Source organism: Vairimorpha ceranae, assembly GCF_000988165.1.
Source record: "Vairimorpha ceranae strain PA08 1199 chromosome Unknown NODE_13, whole genome shotgun sequence".
Classification (NCBI taxonomy): Eukaryota; Fungi; Microsporidia; family Nosematidae; genus Vairimorpha; species Vairimorpha ceranae.
Genome location: NW_020169308.1, coordinates 38,860 through 59,679, shown reverse-complemented (window position 1 = coordinate 59,679; position 20,820 = coordinate 38,860). Strand labels below are relative to the sequence as shown.

General features: G+C 23.3%; 10 protein-coding genes across 10 annotated transcripts; 5 read left to right on the top strand and 5 right to left on the bottom strand.

Annotated features, from left to right (window-relative positions):
- Nucleotides 1–53: 53 nt before the first annotated feature.
- On the top strand, nucleotides 54–1,214 carry AAJ76_1300059626 (hypothetical protein; the record flags this gene model as incomplete). Its single annotated transcript, XM_024473957.1, has 1 exon — nucleotides 54–1,214. One exon carries the CDS (start codon nucleotides 54–56, stop codon nucleotides 1,212–1,214), a length of 1,161 nt encoding a protein of 386 aa, XP_024331493.1.
- A 268-nt stretch (nucleotides 1,215–1,482) lies between these two features.
- On the bottom strand, nucleotides 1,483–3,603 carry AAJ76_1300056077 (cas cse chromosome segregation protein; the record flags this gene model as incomplete). Its single annotated transcript, XM_024473956.1, has 1 exon — nucleotides 1,483–3,603. One exon carries the CDS (start codon nucleotides 3,601–3,603, stop codon nucleotides 1,483–1,485), a length of 2,121 nt encoding a protein of 706 aa, XP_024331492.1.
- A 986-nt stretch (nucleotides 3,604–4,589) lies between these two features.
- On the bottom strand, nucleotides 4,590–5,738 carry AAJ76_1300053942 (leukocyte elastase inhibitor; the record flags this gene model as incomplete). Its single annotated transcript, XM_024473955.1, has 1 exon — nucleotides 4,590–5,738. The coding sequence occupies one exon, from the start codon at nucleotides 5,736–5,738 to the stop codon at nucleotides 4,590–4,592; it is 1,149 nt and encodes a 382-aa protein (XP_024331491.1).
- A 259-nt stretch (nucleotides 5,739–5,997) lies between these two features.
- AAJ76_1300051967 (trna (cytosine -c)-methyltransferase) lies at nucleotides 5,998–7,713 on the bottom strand (the record flags this gene model as incomplete). Its single annotated transcript, XM_024473954.1, has 1 exon — nucleotides 5,998–7,713. One exon carries the CDS (start codon nucleotides 7,711–7,713, stop codon nucleotides 5,998–6,000), a length of 1,716 nt encoding a protein of 571 aa, XP_024331490.1.
- Nucleotides 7,714–8,593: 880 nt separating this feature from the next.
- On the bottom strand, nucleotides 8,594–10,006 carry AAJ76_1300049674 (putative methyltransferase; the record flags this gene model as incomplete). The annotated part of the gene is made up of 1 exon (XM_024473953.1): nucleotides 8,594–10,006. The coding sequence occupies one exon, from the start codon at nucleotides 10,004–10,006 to the stop codon at nucleotides 8,594–8,596; it is 1,413 nt and encodes a 470-aa protein (XP_024331489.1).
- A 46-nt stretch (nucleotides 10,007–10,052) lies between these two features.
- On the top strand, nucleotides 10,053–10,469 carry AAJ76_1300049627 (hypothetical protein; the record flags this gene model as incomplete). The annotated part of the gene is made up of 1 exon (XM_024473952.1): nucleotides 10,053–10,469. One exon carries the CDS (start codon nucleotides 10,053–10,055, stop codon nucleotides 10,467–10,469), a length of 417 nt encoding a protein of 138 aa, XP_024331488.1.
- An 835-nt stretch (nucleotides 10,470–11,304) lies between these two features.
- Nucleotides 11,305–12,363, top strand: AAJ76_1300048375 (transcriptional repressor for rna polymerase ii; the record flags this gene model as incomplete). Its single annotated transcript, XM_024473951.1, has 1 exon — nucleotides 11,305–12,363. One exon carries the CDS (start codon nucleotides 11,305–11,307, stop codon nucleotides 12,361–12,363), a length of 1,059 nt encoding a protein of 352 aa, XP_024331487.1.
- A 560-nt stretch (nucleotides 12,364–12,923) lies between these two features.
- On the bottom strand, nucleotides 12,924–14,345 carry AAJ76_1300045335 (hypothetical protein; the record flags this gene model as incomplete). Its single annotated transcript, XM_024473950.1, has 1 exon — nucleotides 12,924–14,345. The coding sequence occupies one exon, from the start codon at nucleotides 14,343–14,345 to the stop codon at nucleotides 12,924–12,926; it is 1,422 nt and encodes a 473-aa protein (XP_024331486.1).
- Nucleotides 14,346–16,150: 1,805 nt separating this feature from the next.
- AAJ76_1300043529 (muskelin n-terminus domain-containing protein) lies at nucleotides 16,151–18,223 on the top strand (the record flags this gene model as incomplete). The annotated part of the gene is made up of 1 exon (XM_024473948.1): nucleotides 16,151–18,223. One exon carries the CDS (start codon nucleotides 16,151–16,153, stop codon nucleotides 18,221–18,223), a length of 2,073 nt encoding a protein of 690 aa, XP_024331485.1.
- Nucleotides 18,224–19,236: 1,013 nt separating this feature from the next.
- Nucleotides 19,237–19,857, top strand: AAJ76_1300040443 (hypothetical protein; the record flags this gene model as incomplete). The annotated part of the gene is made up of 1 exon (XM_024473947.1): nucleotides 19,237–19,857. The coding sequence occupies one exon, from the start codon at nucleotides 19,237–19,239 to the stop codon at nucleotides 19,855–19,857; it is 621 nt and encodes a 206-aa protein (XP_024331484.1).
- Nucleotides 19,858–20,820: the final 963 nt, after the last annotated feature.

The window sequence follows — 20,820 nt, the reverse complement described above, 5'->3', positions numbered from 1 at the left end:
TTAGTGTGGTCTATACATTTTTAAGATATAAAAAGATAAAAAAAAAATTTAGCATGAAATTTATTTTATTTGAAATATTAATTTATTATATTTTATTTGTAAAGTGTATTGATGCACTGGAGAATGAAAATGGTAAACTAGAAAATGGTAAATTAGAGAATGAAAATGGTAAACTAGAAAATGGTAAACTAGAAAATGATAAACTAGAGAAAGAAAATGGTATATTAGAAAAAGATAATCGAGATAATAAAAATGGTAAACTAGAAAATGAAAACCGAGCTAATGAAAATGATATATTAGAGAAAGAAAATGGTATATCAGAAAATGGTAAACTAGAAAATGATAAACTAGAGAAAGAAAATGGTATATTAGAGAATGAAAATGGTAAAATAGAAAATGTTAAACTAGAGAATGAAAATGGTATATTAGAAAATGATAACCGAGATAATGAAAATGGTAAACTAAAACCTAAGACATCTGATGAAATTAATGACCATACACAACTAGAAAACAATGATAATAATATTTCTTTAGATAAAAATAATCTTGGTACAAATTTATCAGAAATCTTTAATTTATCTTTTTCTTCAGAATATGTAACAATATTTGAAAAAGAATCTAAGGTATTTATAAACAGCATACAGAATAAACTAAAGGAAAATAAAAAATCATCTTATAACAACGAACAAGTCATACAAAACATTAAAGAGATTTTACACAATTATAAAGACGATCTTGTAAAATTAACAGATTTACAAAATTCTGATATTCAACAGGTTATTGAAGAAGAGATTGAAAAAGAGGAACTACAAATATTTGAAATCATCCAGAATCTTTATGAGTCTATGGAATCAAATTTACAAAATGTAATAAAAGATTCATTACTTAATGAAGAACCAATTAAAAAATTGCTTGTTGTAATTACTGAAAAATCAACACAGTTTGACGATCAGGAGAAAAACATTACAGAAGATATTAAAAAAGCTATTTATAATAAAGTAACAGAAGTATTAGATGAATATATAATAGAAATACAAGAACTTATAAGATTATGTATAAGTGATTTAAATGAAATAGTTAGTATTATAGATAATAAATCTATGTTATCTTTATTACAAGAAACAATTAATAAATACAGTAATCAGTTGACTCAAGAAGTAAAAACAAGTGAAGGTAAAATTAAAAATAAGTTGGGTGATTTATTAAAAAAATAATAATAAATTATTTAATAAATATAAATGTTTTTTAAATAAAAAAATAAAAAAACAATTGTAAATTATTTAATAAAGATAATAATAAATGTTTTTTAAATAAAAATATATAATAAAAAAATATTATATTTTTTAAATAAAAAATAAATATAATAAATTATTTAATAAAAATCAATAATAAATTATTTAATAAAAATTTTAATAAATGTTTTTTTAATAATAAATTATTCAATAAAAATCAATATAATATTTTTTAAATAAAAAAAATTTACTAAATTTCAAAGTTAATGTAAATAGAATAAGGCACATTATTAAAACAAAGATTAGACATGTTTTTTTCTATAATATTTTTATACATCATATCATTGACAATAACACTACCTTTTAAAAAAGATCTTATTACTCTCCTTGCATTCTTTTTTGTTATAAAATTATTTGTAAAATATTCAATGGCATTTTTGTAGATTTTTATATATTCTTCTTTACTTGTTATATTTATACTTTTTAATATAAAATATTCTTCTATATCATCAGAATCCTGTAAATAACATGTTGTATTATCAGATAACAACAGTGGAAAGTATTTATTTCCTCTACTTAAATAATCTATTATATAATTAACTTGTTCTTCAGACATATGTTTTTTTTTATATAAAGATATTGTTAGACATATCACTGATAGTAAAAGTTCTTTAGATGTCCATATTGCATTCTGTGATACTATTCTTAATATACTTGAGTAATCATTTGTACCATGTAAAATAACAAGACTTAAAAGATAAAAAGCAGGATTATACATTCCAAAAATTTCTTCAGTAGTTATAATATTTATAAGATAAATAAAATCTTTTTCATATTGTATTTTATCATCTAATTTACCTTTTGTTATTAAAATCCCAAAAATGTCAAAAATATATTGAAAAGCAAGTTGACTATTTATATTTCTTATGTAAAGTTTACAAAAATCTATAAGAAATAAATATAAATCATTACTCATATAATTTACATCTACTTTTATAATTCTATTTAGTAGATGACAAGAAAATTGATCTTCTATATTTCCATTTAAAAATAACATAAGTCTAGATATAATATTAATATCTATATTACTATCTTGTGTTGTATCTTTTAATATTTGTATTTCTAGTGGATATATTTTCTGTAAATATTTTGTATACATTTCACAGCACAAATAAGCAGAAATGTGCCCTCTTTCAATATATTTAATATCACATGAAAAATATTCTTTAATAGTAAGAAGGTACCTAAAAGCTGCAAATGATAGATAATTATCACTATCTGCATTATTTATAATAATCTGACACTTCTTCATTATTTCTACATTAGTAAATTTAAGAGCTGTATATAAAAATATTTCTGACTCTTCTGTAAGTGGATTACTCAATAATTTAGGAATAAATGTAGTATTACCACATATATCATTTGTACGTGTAATATTCAATAATAAATCTATTAAAATACCTCTTTCTACATCTATATTATTTAATATATTTGTACTATATTCTAAATTATTCATCTCTTCTTTTTCTTTATCACTTAAAATAGATCCAAGTTTAATTGCATTAACTAATGCATCCTCAAATTTAATACATGCTTCTGTATTCCTCTTCTTAATAATATTTAGTAGTACTGAATATTTGTTATAATCAAATGAATCAATTGATATAAGAACTGAACCCAATATCTTAGTAAAATCTAATAAATCTGAATATTTCATTATAAATAAATTATATATCTCACAAATTGTACCTTGTAATTCTTTCTTCTTAAACAAAAAACACAGGGTAGATATAAACTTATCAATATTTTCTTCAAAAAATATATGAATATCTTGAAAAGTTAAACTATAAAAAATATTCAATAAATTAATATCGTAAACAATTTCACTTTTTTGTTGAGTAAAGTAATATTGCTCAAAAATCACTTTTGTTTTTTCAATACAATAAATTATTTCTGAAAATAATTTATCTGATTTATGCAGCTTTCTAAATTTATAAAAACAAGAATTTAAAACTTTAAAAGATTTTTCAGGATATTTATAGGAGACTAGAAAATTAATAAAATCAGGCCAGTAAAAATAGTTATAGAATAATATTTCAAAGAAATCACATAGTAAAGTAAAATTTTGATTAGTAGAAATTTCTATAAGATTATAAAACATATTCTTGTATTTAAAAATAGAATTTTGTCTGATAGGATTGTTAATCCAATCTTTTGCTTTCATCTTCATATAAGAATAGGCTACTACATTATTTTTATTAAGTAAAGAAATAAACATTTCGAAACCGTCTTGTGTGTCTAATAACGATTCTATTTGGTTAATTATAGCATCACTGGGATTCTTTAAAATATAATAGAGAAGAGATTCCATAATAAGGGGTAGAATTCAAATTATTTATTTTTAAAAAGTAACACAGTACACCAATTACATTTGTATTTGTAAAAAAATAAAGATAAATTATTATTTTAGAAATAGTTGTATCTATAGGTAGAATTTGTAAATAATATACATTTACAGAAAAAAGGTTACTGAAGTTTAAATGATAACAACAAGTATACTAGATAAATTTACAGTTATAAGCATAATTTGTCAACTCTGTGTATTTATTACAGAAGAAAAATCAATTTTATTTAGTAAAATTTAACACGTTGTTCTAACAAAAAGACAACTTGACTAATTATTTTAATTAATGTTGTTTACTAAAATTTAACAATTATTTTAACAAAAACAAACATGAATAATTATTTAAATTAATGTTGTTTGGTAAAATTTAACAGTTATTTTAATAAACATGAATAATTATTTAAATTAATGTTGTTTGGTAAAATTTAACAGTTATTTTAATAAACATGAATAATTGTATAAATTAATGTTGTTTGGTAAAATTTGACAAGTTATTTTAATAAACATGAATAATTATTTAAATTAATATTGTTTAGTAAAATTTAACAATTATTTTAACAAAAACAAACATGAATAATTATATATTAAATTAAACAGAATTACGAACTTACTTACACGTAACCAATTATTTCATAAACTTGTAAACAGATATTATCTAACAAAAAGTATACTACTTTTTTGTATTTTAAATACGATACATAGCTTATGAAAGTAAATATTTTTATTAAACGGTTGTAGTATGTGTTTAATAAAATTTCTTTATTCATTATAATTAAAACATTAATGATTAATATTGATGAATTAATAGTAACAAAAAAACAGATCGTATCTTAATTAATATCAAAAGACAAGATTCGTTCTTAAAGCTTTTATATTAAAAAGTACAAAAAAAATAAACTTAACAAGAACTATACTGTTTATAATATAAAGAAAAGAACCTTTTAATGTCTTAATCATTCATTTATAGAACCTGTATACGTTCCCATAATAAGAGGAAGATGATAATTTTTTTCATTGTATCTGGACTCTCTAACAACTACAAATAAAAATGAACGATTAAAGTGTACTAATAAGTCTTCATCTTCTAAAGATTCCTTCATGCCTGTACTACATGTATTCATATCAGAGATATTTACGCCGTCTTTACAAAACCTGAATTCTAAAACTTGAAATAAACCAGGAAAATTTTTTAAATCACAATTCTCCAACATGCTTTTAAGATCACTATTTGTATTATTCTGATCTACTTCTAAAAGTACATTCTTAATATCAATATTAGATTTTATTGCAAATTGAGGAATTTTTAAATCTAACTTAGTAGGTTTCATTAAACTTGTAATATTTTCAATAAATCTCGATTCAAGCAAATAGTTATTAACTTCACTTAGTGATACACCCTCTTGAGGAAGTATACCAATAAAAGAAAATTCTTTTTTCATAAAACGTATCTGTACACTTGTAAAATATTCGTTTTGATAAACATTAAATACATCCTGCCTGTGAAGCATATGCACATCGATTTTTGTAGTACAACCAATAAATTCTTCAGGTACTAATGATTTTACAAATGAATTTAACCAATATCCAGAAATAAAGCAATTGCTAGCCAAAAATATATTGACATTAGGATCAAGAGATTTAAAACAATTTTCATAAAAATTTCCAGCACCACGGTACGGCACACCATTAAAAGTAGTCAAAAGAGGTTTAGAAGAAGATAAATCACCGAACAAAACAAGAAAAGAGAATGTGTTCGAAAACGGAATCTTTTTACTCTTAGTACATTCATTTTTGTTTCTAAAGAATATACAAACTTCAAACAAAGACTTGAATCTTAAATTCGCAGATCTAGAATAAATTTCAAATACCAAATGTTCCATAAGACCTTTATATTCTAGTTCAAATTTTTTGCCATTGTCTTTACATCCTAAAAAGCTATCAATATTTAATGCTACACATTTATCTGCAGAAAAAGAATAATTTTTTAGAGCACCTGGGATTGCTAAAGGAGATACTACAAAGCTACTGTTAAAGTTACAAATATTTATAACGTTGTACAAATTACAAGAAAATCGTAAGATAGATTTGATGTTGGATAGCATGTGGGGTAAATTTTGATATTTTATTTATAGGTTTAATTTAAAAATTTAATTTAAAAAATGTTATAAATATTTAAAGAAACTTTCATCATTTTAAGAATCGTTAATTAACTTAAGTAGAAAGTTTATATTTTTGTAATAATAACACAAATTACAAAAAAAATACATTTTTTTATAAACATTGAATTATATAAATTCAAATTTTTTATTAACCATGATTTTAAAAAAAATTACAAATTATCAAAAAAGTTTAGACAATTATTTATTTAATATAATCTTTTAGTGCTCTTTGTAATTTATAATTTATATTTAAAGTGATATGATCACCATTTGAATGTCCACTAACCATAATATTAAAATCTTTCAATAGTACAATGATTGATCCTTTTTTGTATTCATATTGTAACTCACCATTATATAAAATATCTGCTAGTTGTTTTTGCGAAATCTCAAAATCAGGACTGCTTTCTTTTGGTACTGCCTTTAACATGTAACCTGATTCATTTAAATTATTTTTTTCGAATAATTTATACCCGTAAAAGTCAATTGTTAGATTTTTATTATTCATTATTTCTAGTACTTCTTGACTTACTTCATATATAAACATACTTCCTTCTTTTTTTTGTACAAGAATTTTATCTTTAATGTTATATTCTTTAGACAGTGCTTCTCTTAGTTCATCACTAATTATAGAAAATCCCCGTGCTTTTTTATTTTTTATTGTATCAATTTTATTAAATTTAAGATCTGAAATGCATTCTTCTAATTCATTAAATTGAATATCTATTTCATTAATTTTAATATTATTTCCTGCTACATTTATTATATCATTTTCTATTGAATTTATATTGTTTTTTATTGCTTCCATATCATTTTTCAATAGATTATTAGTATTTTCTAATAGATTATTAGTATTTTCTGTTATATAATTATTAATTTCCGATAAATATATATTTATACTTTCACTTACATTTTTACCATCCAATACACTTAAACTTTTAATCTTTTTTTTTAATCCAGTAATAAAAAATCCTCCTGTATTTTGATCATGTGGGAGTACCCTTATACACTTAGACAATCCTATATTATCATTAACAGGCTCAAAATTAATTCCATTATAATTTTTAATATTTATATTCCATTTTGTTAATCCTTCTCTAAATTTAAACTTTTTAGATAAAAATTTTTCATTTATATTATTTCTTAAATCTACGATCTCTAAATCCAATTCTAAAACAGCTTTTTGAATAATACACTCATTCTCAATTGGATTTAACGAGCAGGTACTGTAAACTATAAGACCATCATCTTTAACAAAATTAATTGCATTCTTTAATATACTAAATTGTAATTCACATAGAGATAGCGCATTATTTATACACCAATTAGGAACTACACCATAATTTTTTCTTGTTGTACCGTCACCCGAACATGGTACATCACACAAAACACGGTCAAAATCTTTTTTAAATACAGGAAGCGTAGATGCATCATGCCTTAGAACCATAAACCCCCGCCGTGGTATTTTGCACGTTTCAGAAACAAGAATTCGCATCCTTTTAAACTTTACTTCATTACATACTACCAATCCTTTATCATTAATAATCTCTAACAGCTGTTTTGTTTTGGATCCAGGAGCGGCACACATATCAAGAACGCTAAAAGACGGTTCCATTCCCATTAATAAAACAGGTAACATAGAAACAACTTCTTGCCTCTGTATGTGCCCTGCTTTTGTCTGGTTGATAATAAACTTTTTATTAGGAATTCTGTGTCTAGGTGCTTCGTAGACATTAGTAAAAAACTGCGATTTTCTCATTTTACTTAATCTTTTTTCGATTAAATGTTTAAAAGGTGTATCAGTTATTCTTAAACTCGAAGGTAGAGGTTTTTCTAAAATAGAAAGTAAATTGAAAAAGTCTTGTTCAGTAAAATTTAAAGTTTGTCGATAAAATAGAGCAAATTCTTCAAAACCCATGGGCTTAAAATATTAATTTTTTTATATATAAATTAACTAATAAAAATTAGTCTTTTTTTAAATAAATGCTGTGTTTTTGTTTGACTTTTTTAAATTATTTTTTCCCGCCTATTATTAAAAAAACAAGATTTTTAATACTTTGAAAAAATCAATATATTTATGATAAATTGTGTTTTAAGATTATTATTATTATAAAGTGTCAAACATTTCAAATAAAGTAAATGTAAATTATTTAAAAAAAAGTGTACAGCTATAAAAATTAACAATTTCAAAATAGTTTAAGCTTAAGTTACTCATTACATATATTTTATATGTATTTATGTAATTTACTATTTTATTGCTAATATTAAAGTTATAAATATTAAATTAAAGTTTTTTAAATAAAAATTACAAAGCCTAAAAAAGGCAAGTTCTTACTTAACATTTATAGACAAATGAAATTTTTATGAGAAGGGTTATATTAGTTAAATTGATATTTAATTTTTTTTAAAAATTTAATTTGTTAATTAGATATTTCTTATTATGATTTTATCTTTAAATCAGCTATAAGACTTGAATATTATATTTAATTATATATTTGTAAAAGCTTTATATACAAATCAAATCCTTTTATAATTTGGTGCACAAAATATTGTAGTTTACTTACTGTACTTTATTAAATATATTTGTAAAAAAAATGTCTAAACCTATTGATTTAAAAGAATTTTATAAAAATTCGACAATTTTTTAATTTATATTATAAACTTATATATAATCTATTAAATTTTTTTCAATATTGTAAAATATTTAAAGCAATCGATATTTAAAAGATACAATGTTATATCGAATATTTTTTATTAATTTAATTGCTTGCAATATATTAATAAACATTCTCAGGTCTTCAATTAAAAAAATCTAATAAAGCTTTTTGTAAGTTATTAGATATATACAAACTAATCTTGTTTCCATAGGAAAAACCTCCTATAAGCACATCAAAATCTACCAACCTAACTACAACACTCCCCTTTCTAAATTCTTTATACACCATTTTAGCTCTAATCGGTTCACTTCCAGAAATCTCTACATCAAAATTCTTATTAAACACATTTTTCATTCTATAACCAGACAAGTTCAAATTACATTGTTCAAATATTTTATAACCTACGTGCATGATATTTAACTTACTATTATTAATAGTACTTAAAATTTCAGGTGTAGTTTCATAAATCGTATTCATATTTTTACCTCTGCAAATTAGTGTTTTTTTCTCCAAGGAATATTCTTTCTCAAGTTTACTGCGACATTCGTCAGTTATTTCACAAAAATTATTTTTGCATATTTTAGGCCTAAAGTCTTTTTCTTGTACGCTTTTTTTCTTAAGACCTACAATAAAAAACCCACCTGTGTCATTATCATGGGGATAAATCCTAATACACTTTTTTAAATCTTCAAAATTTGTTCTTAAACCATTTTCATCTTTAATTATTATTCCATCTCTCATAACAAAGTCTTTACTAATGTTATGGTCTATAAATTTTCTAAGATCTACTATCTCAAGATCATCTTGCATAATGGCTTTTAATACTACCTGTTCGTTTTCTATAGGATTTAACGAACAAGTGCTATAAATAATAAGACCATCACTTTTAACAAAATTAATAGCATGTTTAAGAATTCTGTACTGTAAATTTGATAAATTTGCAGCACTACCAATATTCCAATTGTTGAGAATTTGAGGATTTTTTCGTGCAGTGCCGTCGCCCGAACATGGCACATCACACAACACACGATCGAAATCAGTTTTAAAAACAGGCAAAGCCGACGCATCGTGTTTTACAACTAAATACGATGCATGAGGAATTTTACAAGTTTCCGATATCAGTATATTTAATCGCTTACTGCTGCAGTCATTCGCTACTACCAGAGAAGCCTTCTCTAGTAATTGTTTCGTTTTTGAACCAGGCGCCGCACACATATCTAAAACAGAGTGATTCTCTTTAAGGCCCATAAGAAGAACTGGTAACATACTTACAATCTCTTGTTTTTGTATGTGTCCTACACTGGTCTGATTAATAATAAAATCTTTATGACTTGTTCCTTTATGTACTGTATCGTACACATCTCTAAAAAATTTATTTTTAGAAATAAGTTTTTCTTTTAAAAAAAAAATTTCAATTTTATTTTTAAATTTAGTATTAGTTATACGTAGAGCAGACGGTAATCTTGATTCCATTGTATTTATAAATCTTGTCCATTCATCATCTGTAAAATTAAGCAGTGGCTTATAAAAACTTATAAATTCTTCACGGCCCATTAAGGGATACATTTTAAAAAAATATTTTTATTTTTTTACCCCTCAAATGACATCTACCAAACCCCTCAAGAATCCTTTTACTGTAAATTGTAAGAATTGTAACCTTCCACTTGCTGATTCCTTTTCACTATTAAATTACAAAAATAGGTTTTTAATACATTCATCAGTTAGTACAACAGTTATTATAGATAAAAAAAAGATTACAGAGGAAGATTCAATTTATTACTTAATGAAATGTAGATGCCATTTAGTGGTTGGTAGAAAATATATTAGTACATCTGTAGATTTAAATGGGTATAGTGGTATGTACTTTTTTAATAAAGATGATGTATACACATATTTACTTGGAGGAGGCGTGTCAGATTCGATTAATAGTATTTGTCTTAATGATTTGTGTGACGATATTGATAAAATACAGAAATTGTGTTTATACTTGTACAAAAAGATTGATGACAAAAAATAATTTAATAAAAATTTTTACAGCCAAAGAATGATGTTAACACCTTTTAATACAATCTACACTCTATTATTTATTTATGTTATATAAATTAGTAGGATTATTCTTGTAATACAATATATTGACACTTTAATATACTTGATTAAATTATAATTTTTTGTAATTTAAATATAAATTATTTATTAAAAATTTTAATAAGCAATAGCTCAGATAAAAAGTTTAACATATAAAATTTGTAAACATAGAAGAATCCTAAAATTGTAACTTATTTATTAGTTTAAGTCGAAACTATATAATTTTATCACTTTAAAAATAAATAACAATAAAATTATCAATCAGAAGAATATATCACAAATAGCACAGTAAAACTATATAAAACATATTAATTTATTACAATCCAATATGTTCCTTAGTAAAAAGAAATTTATTCTTTTTTATTACATTGATATCAAAAAAAGGTTTAGTATTGGTTTTTTATGCTATTGAAATTTTTAGAATGAATAAAAAGTTTAAAAAAGAAAAGAATTGTTAAAAATTCCATAAATAGTTAATGTTTTGTGAATTTAATGATAAATAAGCCATTTAAATAATTATTTTTTATAATTTCTTATTTTATAAAAAAATATAAATGTTTTAAATATTTATCATTTTTTTTGTTTTATAAATTAAATTTTGAGATTTTGTTTGTAAATTAATTTTTTAATTTTACATTTATCAGAAAATATTCTATACATTTACCTTTTTTATTTGTTGATTTTTATCTAATTATTTTTACAATAATTTATTATCTATTTTATTCTTTAATATAAATTAAAGAAATATTAATAATTTTTACCCTTTTATGTATCAACCAGATATCAACACATATTTAGAAGCCATTAAACAACAGTATGATGTACTGTTACAAGAGAATAAAAAACTAAAAATAGAAAATAAGAAACTTATAGAGTGTAACATAGAATACAAAAGGAAAGTTAACTATTACAAGAACATATATAAAACCACCAATTTACTTAAGATTGGATCTGATTGGTCACTTGAAGGACATAAATATTTTAGTCTTTCACAGACAAAAAAGTTCTATTTTAAAGATCTTTATTTTTCATCAATAAGTGCTAGTGGTATTATTGTATTCTTATCTCAGAATATAATACATATACTTATTAATAATAAATTGTTTATGTTAGTAAATGATAGATTTATAGAATATGATGATAATATAAAAAAGTATAAATATTCATATGACAGTCCATATGTAAGATATTTTTTAGATGATGAAGATTTTTTATACATTTTTAGTAATAATTTTTTAAAAAAATATGATCTTAATACATTTATATTATTAAGTACACTTAATATGCCTAATCATATTGGCATAAAAGTGAAGAATAAATTGATATATTTGACATGTTATGATAAATCTTTTAGGGTGTATGATAATGATAAATTAGTATTATTATTACATTCATCAGAAGAAATAAGATCTAATCTGCTACTTATAAATAATATCGGGTATTCTATTACAGTAAGAAATAATTTAGTAATTTTTGATATACAAAATAAAACAGTAAAGACAGTCAATTTAAATATAAATGGGGATATAAAACGTATTTATAATATTGATAATTTAATTTTATTAAAAGGTATAACACTGTATTCTTATGATGATGTATCTCAGGAGGTAAAAGAAATAGAGATAGATGAGGAAGTCAAATTCATGAATGTTATAGATAAATATATATTAATTGGAAATAATAATGCTCTTGTAATATATGATCATAATAGTATGAAGAAGATGTATTTAAAGATTAGAGATGCGGAGATACTAAATGTTAGTAGTTGCAAGAGTAATATACTAGTAGAAGGACAAAATATGATTAGAGTTTATCAATTTTATTAAATTATAAAAAATTAATAAAGAATTTTTAGTAAGATATATTTAAGATTATAGTTTGTTTAATTTATAAAAAAATATATTTTGTTTGTTTTATAAAAATATAGTTTGTTTGTTTTATGAAAATACAGTTTGTTTGTTTTATAAGTTTTAATCATTTATCAATGATAAATTAAAAATTTTGATAATTTATTAATTTTTTAATAAAAGTCTTTTTAATCACCAATTGGAATTAAAGCTTGTTTTACCAACTAGTTTTTTAATAAAAGTCTTTTTAATCACTAATTAGAATTAAAGCTTGTTTTACCAACTAGTTTTTTAATAAAAGTCTTTTTAATCACTAATTAGAATTAAAGCTTGTTTTACCAACCAGTCTTTGAATTAAAGTCTTTTTAATCACCAATTGGAATTACAGCTTGTTTTACCAACTAGTTTTTGAATAAAAGTCTTTTTAATCACCAATTGGAATTAAAGTTTTTTTAATTACCCACAAGTATTTAATTTAAAATTTTTTAATTACTTTAAATATTTTATTAAACACAAATACAATATATATAATAATTTTATTACAACCGAGTCTCGATAAAATTATTTATATCTTTAACCCATTCATCTCTTTCCATTTTACAACTAGCATACAATTCTACGCTTTCATTTTTATTTCGTATTAAGAAACAGTAATCATTTTCTCCATCTTCAATATAACACTCTTCCAGTAAAAATATCCTATGAACTCTTTTATGCATATTATAAGACACAAGAGCCTTACCTACTAATTTAAATATATAAGGAATATTATATAGAAGAAGGTATTCACCTCTTGCTATTATATTTTTAGTAATATCTGTTAATATAAAATATTGTAGAGATGGTGATATTTTAGCTGTATTTAACATAGTAATAATCATATTATCTCTTACAGGTTTAGTAATATCTTTATTTTTCAGTATAGAAGAGTCTAATAGATTTAATATACTTTTAAGATCTTTTTTTATTATCCAAGATATATTAGATGATATTTCTATGTAGTAGGTAGTAGTTTCATAATTCATGTCAAAGGAATAAACAGTATTTAATATCTTAAAAGATAACGGTACAGTTAGTTCTTCACCAGGCCCATAAAGAGAATGTGATAACTGTTTGTTAGGTGTAGAAGGTCTGCTAAATGTTACATATTTTCCATTCTGGGGACTTGACCAACTTTGTTGAGTGGTATAAGAAGGCTTTATAGTATCTTTTATTACATTAAATGTATTGTACTCATATCTACTATTTACTTTATCAACATCTTCAATTCTATCATTAATTTTATAAACATCTTCTTTTGTATCATTAATTTTATGCAAATCTTCTTTTATATCATTAATTTTATACACGTTTTCCTTTCTATCATTAATTTTATACATATCTCCTTTTCTACCATTCATCGGTTCACTTTTACAAGCTTGTACTTCTAACCCTTTAGTTAGTCCCTTATTAAATGGCGTAGGTATATTACGTTTATTATAAAAAGAAGAAAATGTACTAGATCTATCAGTAAATGTTTTTTCACTTAAATTAATACTATTAAATAATCCTGAATTATTTGTATCTCTACAAGATTTTGCAGATGATAATAACTGACTATTATTATTTTTAAAATACGCACTCTTCTCCGAAACTGAATAAGAATCTCTAAGACTACTGCTGTAAGAAAAACATCCTGGATCATTATAACTCTTCGTAGGAATTGACCTGGGAACATAAAGCACATTTATAGGATTCATAGCATGAAATGTACTACTTAACTTTTTAGTAGAAGAGAAAGGTTTATTATACTTATTAATTAAATCTTGTACCTTACTGGATGATTTAATATATTCATTTCTTGAAAAATCATATACTTCTGCATTCGTTTTTGTATACAAGTCCTTTAGATTGCTTTTCATACTTATCGTTTTTACAGACTTGGGAGATGATAACAAATCTTTCTTTTTGTAGTTGTCCATTTTAAGGGGAAAAAATGTTTAAAAACAAACATAAAAAATTTTAAAAAGGTAGAAAAGAAATGTATTTATGTTTATGCATAAAATTAACAGATTATTAAAAGAAGAAAATGTGATGTATATGTAATCTGAAAATAATATGTGATACTTAAATAATTTGACAAATTGACGTTTCTTAAATAAGAATTAATCAATAAAACAAATTAATTATTATAAAATTAGTTAATATTATTAATTTATTTGGATTCAAACTTTTTATATATATTGATAAAAATGAACTGATATAAGCATTGCGCAAAACTCACAGAAAAAAATATAGTAATTTTAAGAAAAAGGTTGATTACACATAAATTTACTATTTTATATATTAGGGACAAATGTTTACTTGTAACAATTTAACAGATAATCATTAAAATATAAAAACTAAAGTGATTTTTTTAAACAATACAAAGATAAAATTCTATTTAAATAAAACTACTGTCACCAATAACAAGAAACTTTTCAGTTATAAAATTAAAGACTCAAATTTGATAGTATGGAACAGGACCTATCCTGAAACACGTAATGTTTCAGAGTGAGAGAAGAAGTATATAATTAATAACATCAATAAACAATGTTATCTATTAAGCCTAAGTCTTCTTAAAACCATCTCTACCTTTTGAGTGTAAAGGTAGTGACAACTGCATTTATTTACAATACGAAATAAAAATTTTTTATTTCAATATTTAAGGGTAAATACTATTATTTAATATCTTGTTGAATATTACGAATGCATTGTACTTGTAAAATTATATAAGATAATAACTCGATAAAAGCATTATTTACACACTATCATTGGATAAAAATAAATATTTGTGCTATTCTTATTTACATGATTTTAGAAATAATTAAACACAACATTTATAAATGTGTGAAGTCTTGTAAAATAAATGTAAAGATTTAGAAGATTTTAAATTACGCTTTAAAATTTCATAAAATTTGACTATTAATAAAAAATTTTAAAAAAAGGTTAAGCTACACGTTGTAATCTACAGAATTGTAAATTTATTTTCTGTAGTGGGTTTAGATGTTAAACCAAGTATATTGATAACTAAAAGTAAAATAAATAAAGATGCCTAAATAACATTTTTAAAAATATTTCTCCATCGCAACAGTTTACCTGAAATTAGCAAAGACATTTAATAGTGTAGTAACCTACTATCATTTTGTTCCATATCGTACTTTTCTCACTTCAAAACATCATAACTTATAGCAGTTTCATTAAAAAACTACTTAAATAAGTTAAAAATGCGTTCTAATAACTTTAATTTTATCAGCCCTTCTATCAATTATCACAAATAATAATTTACATTTCTAATAGAATGATATAAAGCGCTTAATTTTTAAAAGTTAAAAAATATCATAATTATATACATAACTTAATAGATTTCTTTTTAACCTAAATAATTTATCACTTATTATTGTTTAACTAGCCTAATAATTAAACTAAAAAAAATTATTTGATCATTAAATTAGATTTAAAAGAGACATAATATAACATAATTTAGTATCAGTAGTACCTTTATTTTTTTTAGATTAAGGGACTATAATTGTATTAAAAATTAATATGTAATTAATGTTTGGTTTTTTCTTTATGCTTCTTTCATCGCAAATTTATTTATAGTAAATTAGTTGTTAAGATTTATAATTTGTTTGTTTAAATAAACAAAATGATTGGTACTTTATAGTAAAAAACTTAAATTAATCATTTTACCCCTTTTAAGAATTTTGTACCTATAAATATAATACGCAATTACCCTTCATACAATATGTATATTACTTTAGAAACACTAAGAAATAAGAATACTCTTTGGACTATCCCATATAAAATAGATTGTTATTCTTCATACGCTTCTACATATAAACCTTCTAACATATTAGTTGACAATCCATCCGATGCGAATTCTCGGTGGTCTACTACTACGAATGATCATAGACAGTACATAATACTAGAATATAAATCATCCGTTGTATCTACAATAACATTCGGTAAATTTAGTAAAATACACGTTTGTAATATAAAAGAGATGAAAATAAGTGTATCTTACGATAAAAAATCGTGGATAGAAGTATTTTATGGTGGATTAAAGAATGATACAACAAATGAGACACATAATCTTTTATATATACAAGATGAATTAATTATTAGTAGATATATGAAAATTGAACCTTTAGCTGCCTGGGGAATGAATTTTAATTATTCGATATGGTTTATACAACTTAAAGGTATCAGTAATACGAGGTTTAATGATATAATGTACGAAAGGCAGCGCACACAAGATATAAAGACAGTTAAAAAAATTTTAAAAAAGTATAATGAATGTATACTTGATAGTGAAAGTGAAATAGAAAGGTTAATAAAATATAAAGATTTTGACAAGTTAGAAAATTACATTTTAAATCTAAATGATGATAAATTTGATGTGTACGTTAAAAAATCGGCGTATTACGGTAACTGGACTGAAATTAAAAACAATGAAAATAAAGATTGGCCTTGTCCCAGGGGTGGACATCAAATGGTATGTACAAGTAAAGGAATCTATTTGTATGGTGGGTGGGATGGACTCGAAGAATTAGGTGATATGTGGCATTACAATGGAAGTTGGAAGTGTTTATACCAAGATTTAAATAAAAGAGATACGTATAAAGATGATACAATAGAGAAGGATGTAGTAAGTGATAAAAATATGAACTGTAGTGTGAGATTAGGACAGTCCACATTCGAAGAAGAAATTAATATAACACGACAAAGTGAAATAGAAAAAGAACACTGTGGTGCTAATACTATTACATATGTAGAAGACATTACCACTACATTACAGGATACCCCTGGAAAAAGATCATGTCATAAAATGTGTACTGATGGACAAAGGTTATATTTATCAGGTAAATATATACCGACATCAGAAAGAACGGGTGAAATTAGTAGCTCAGATATATGGGTTTATAACGGTAAATGGGTAAAATACAATAGTACAGGGGATGTTGCCTCAAACATGTATGATCACTATTTAGTTTACATGCACAATTTAATTTATATGTTTGGTGGTAAGACTACTAATTTTGATGATTCATTTGGTGGACTGTACAAAATTCAAATCGATGACAAATTATCGTCGGCCAAATGGACACGTCTTCTCGATTCTACGATTCAATCGCACGATTCTCCCGTTTTAAAAGGTAGACTTGGACATGTCTTGTTACATATAAATCTTCCCGAATATCCCAATACACTTGCTGTGGTAGGTGGACAGAGGGGAAAAGAATACTTTAAATCTATATCTTTGTATTCTTTAGATACTAACACAGTGTATGAAACTATTCCCTTTCCTATTTATACTGATGGTCGTGTACTACAAAGAAGTATTTTATATAACACTGATATTCTTATTCTTTTTACATACGGAAAAGATAAAGAAAGCAGACTTGACATATCAGCACTATATTCATACAGTCTTGTATTTAGAAAATGGACAGAAATAGAACTGGATTCGGCCGGGCCTATGCCGAGAACGGCACATCAATTTGTGCTATGGAACAATATTTTTTATTTATTCGGCGGAAATGTAGTTGACACTAGACAAAGTGATTTATGGATGTTAGAATTAAAGAAAAGGACTTATAAAGATGCAAGACGGATGGCTTTTATGACTGTTAGAAAACATAAGTTTTTCGAGATTTATAAAAATGATACACAGGAAGGTTTAAAGTATTTAAGAAGTAAAGTAAAAGAATGTGTTGTAGACAGATACACAAAAAGGATATTTGAAGATACTTGTTACGAGATATTTAAAAGAAAAAGTGATGCGCTGGAAGATATTGAACAATATATTAATAAATAGATTTTAATAGTTTTTTTTAAAATGAAAGAATAAAAATTTTAACGATTCATTTAAGACAATTTTTTTTGTCAGTCCGTTGTAACTGACAATAAGGCTGTACATTTTTATTTTAATCAATGTATTATCTTTAGTAATATTATAAGTAATAGAATACTAGTGTAGGTTTATCATACTGTAAATCACGAATATGGTAGTAAAAATAATGTTTCAAATACAAAGCTTTACTTTTCTTGTACAGTTATATTTATTAATTTACTACGTTTTTTATCTATAAAAATTATTAAATCTAAGTCCTATTTTCTTTTTAGAATAGTACTGTTTTTGTATAAATTAACCTCTTAATTTTTGTAATTTAACTGGTCTTCGAATAATTTGAAATTCAAGTTTTATTTGTAAAGCTATGATTTTGTTGTTTAAGAATCCTGCTTACGTTAATTAAATAATTAAAAAAATAATGATTTAAGAAAACTTAATAACAAAAGATTTAATTCTCAAGCAGAAAGCATAATTTATGAGTCAAATTTTATTTATTGTTCTTAAAAACTTTTATAAAAATTAAAACCAACCTTTAATTAAACACGAATTTAATTATAATTTAAAAAAATGATCAAAGCTTATTAATAATCTACTTATATTCATATTATTTTCTTATAAATTTTACTACGCAGTTTAATTAAAATTAAGATAAAAAATCAGAAGTTTGTTTAATGCAAGAACATTTACAAAATTTGATATTTCTTTATTATCTTTATTTACATTATTTAATAGCATGATTATTATATAAGAATAACCTGTAAATTTTATTTTATAAATTATTATAAAAACCTATTCATTAAATAATTTTTAAAATTCTTTATAAAATAAATTAAAAAATATTTTTAATGACTATTGTCTTTGTTTATTAAAAAACATCAAAACATAATTTTAAATAATAACTTTATTTTTACTAACACACCTTTTAACATTTTATTAAAATTTTTTAAACTTTAAATTTTGTAAATTTTACTCCCTTAATGTTATTATTCTTTATCTTAGGATGCAAATGTATTGAAAATTTATTTTTGTATACAATAAAAGAAAGAAACAGGGCCTATATTCTTTTATTTATTCATAAAGATATTTATGGTGATTATGATATAAGTCTAAAGATAAAAGATGGAAAATATAAAATTAATAAAAAACCGCTCTATTTAAATGACGGTAACAAAATGTATTTCTATGAAAAAGTTGCAAAGATGTTTTTTAAACCTGTATTTAATCCTGATGACTATGTCATGAGAATCTCAGACTACATTTCAACTAAAATTCCTATAATAAGTACATCTCTGTTATTTATACCGTTAAGATTTCATTTAGTTGAAATTGAACGGTTGATTATTGGTCAAGATTTTGCATCTTCTCGTTATTATACATTTTCTGATAAGAGGCTACTGATTAATTATTATATTGCAAAATGTTTGCGATCACTAAATCATCTTGACCATATTTGTATCAACTTCCCCGTCCCAAAAACAATTTATGAATTCAAAAATTCTATTTGCTATTTACGAGATATTTATTTGAGAGCTGAATATTTGAGAGAGGCTTATATAAAATTTATTAACGACGTTAGAAATTATGATGTAAACGATTGAAAAAAAAATAAATGTATTTTTTTTTAAAACGTAATGTCTATTTATTTCGCATATTTTTTGTAGACTTTTTTATTTATAGTGAATGTCGAAAATTAATATATCGGTGTTTATCTTCGATAATCAATTTTATAAAATTAAACGTTATTATATTTATAAAATATCTATTTGGGAGATATTGCTATATTTATCTTTTTTATTTTATTATATTCTATTGATCGTTTTACAAAAATTTTATTTTTGTAAAAACACGCTTTAAAAATTGGCAGTTTTAAAAAGATTTTTAATTTAAAATCGTTTCTTTTTGTACCTTTAAATTAAATATAAAATAACATGTTGAACTATATTAGTTTTTTCATCTTTGCATAAGTTAGCAAAGTAGTACTTCGTATACCTTAGTTATTGTTGTTTTATACCTCTCAGGTTTATTATATTAATTTTAGCTTTTTTTTAATAGTTACCTCATTTTCTGCAATTATTTTCTCAGCTAGTGCAGTTACAGCTTTAGCCACTTCTTCCTGGTAATATCCTCGCTTTTGTTTTAAAAAGATAACTATAAGGTCTTCTTCAATATAATAAGCTGAATGTATGCTTTTAGAAGATTTAATTTTCAAATCTCTCATACACTTTGTAATATTTGGTTACAAAATCATCCCATGTCATTGTATAAAAAACCATTTTTATCTAACATTTATAGATTAGTCACAGTTTATTTGAAAGAAGATCGTTTTTTATTAGCTTTTCATTCTCGACTATGGTAAGTTGGTCTTGGTTGACAATAACAACTTCCATTATAAATTTTTTAAAGTAAAAGAATACCATACATATTATAATTAATTTTATATTTGTTAATTTTGTTTAATTTTTATTTCAGCTTTATCATTTTCTATGATCTCCTATATTGTATGTCCCAATACCTTCTTTATCCCTTTTAGCCCGTATTTAAAAAATAGCTTGAAATGAATA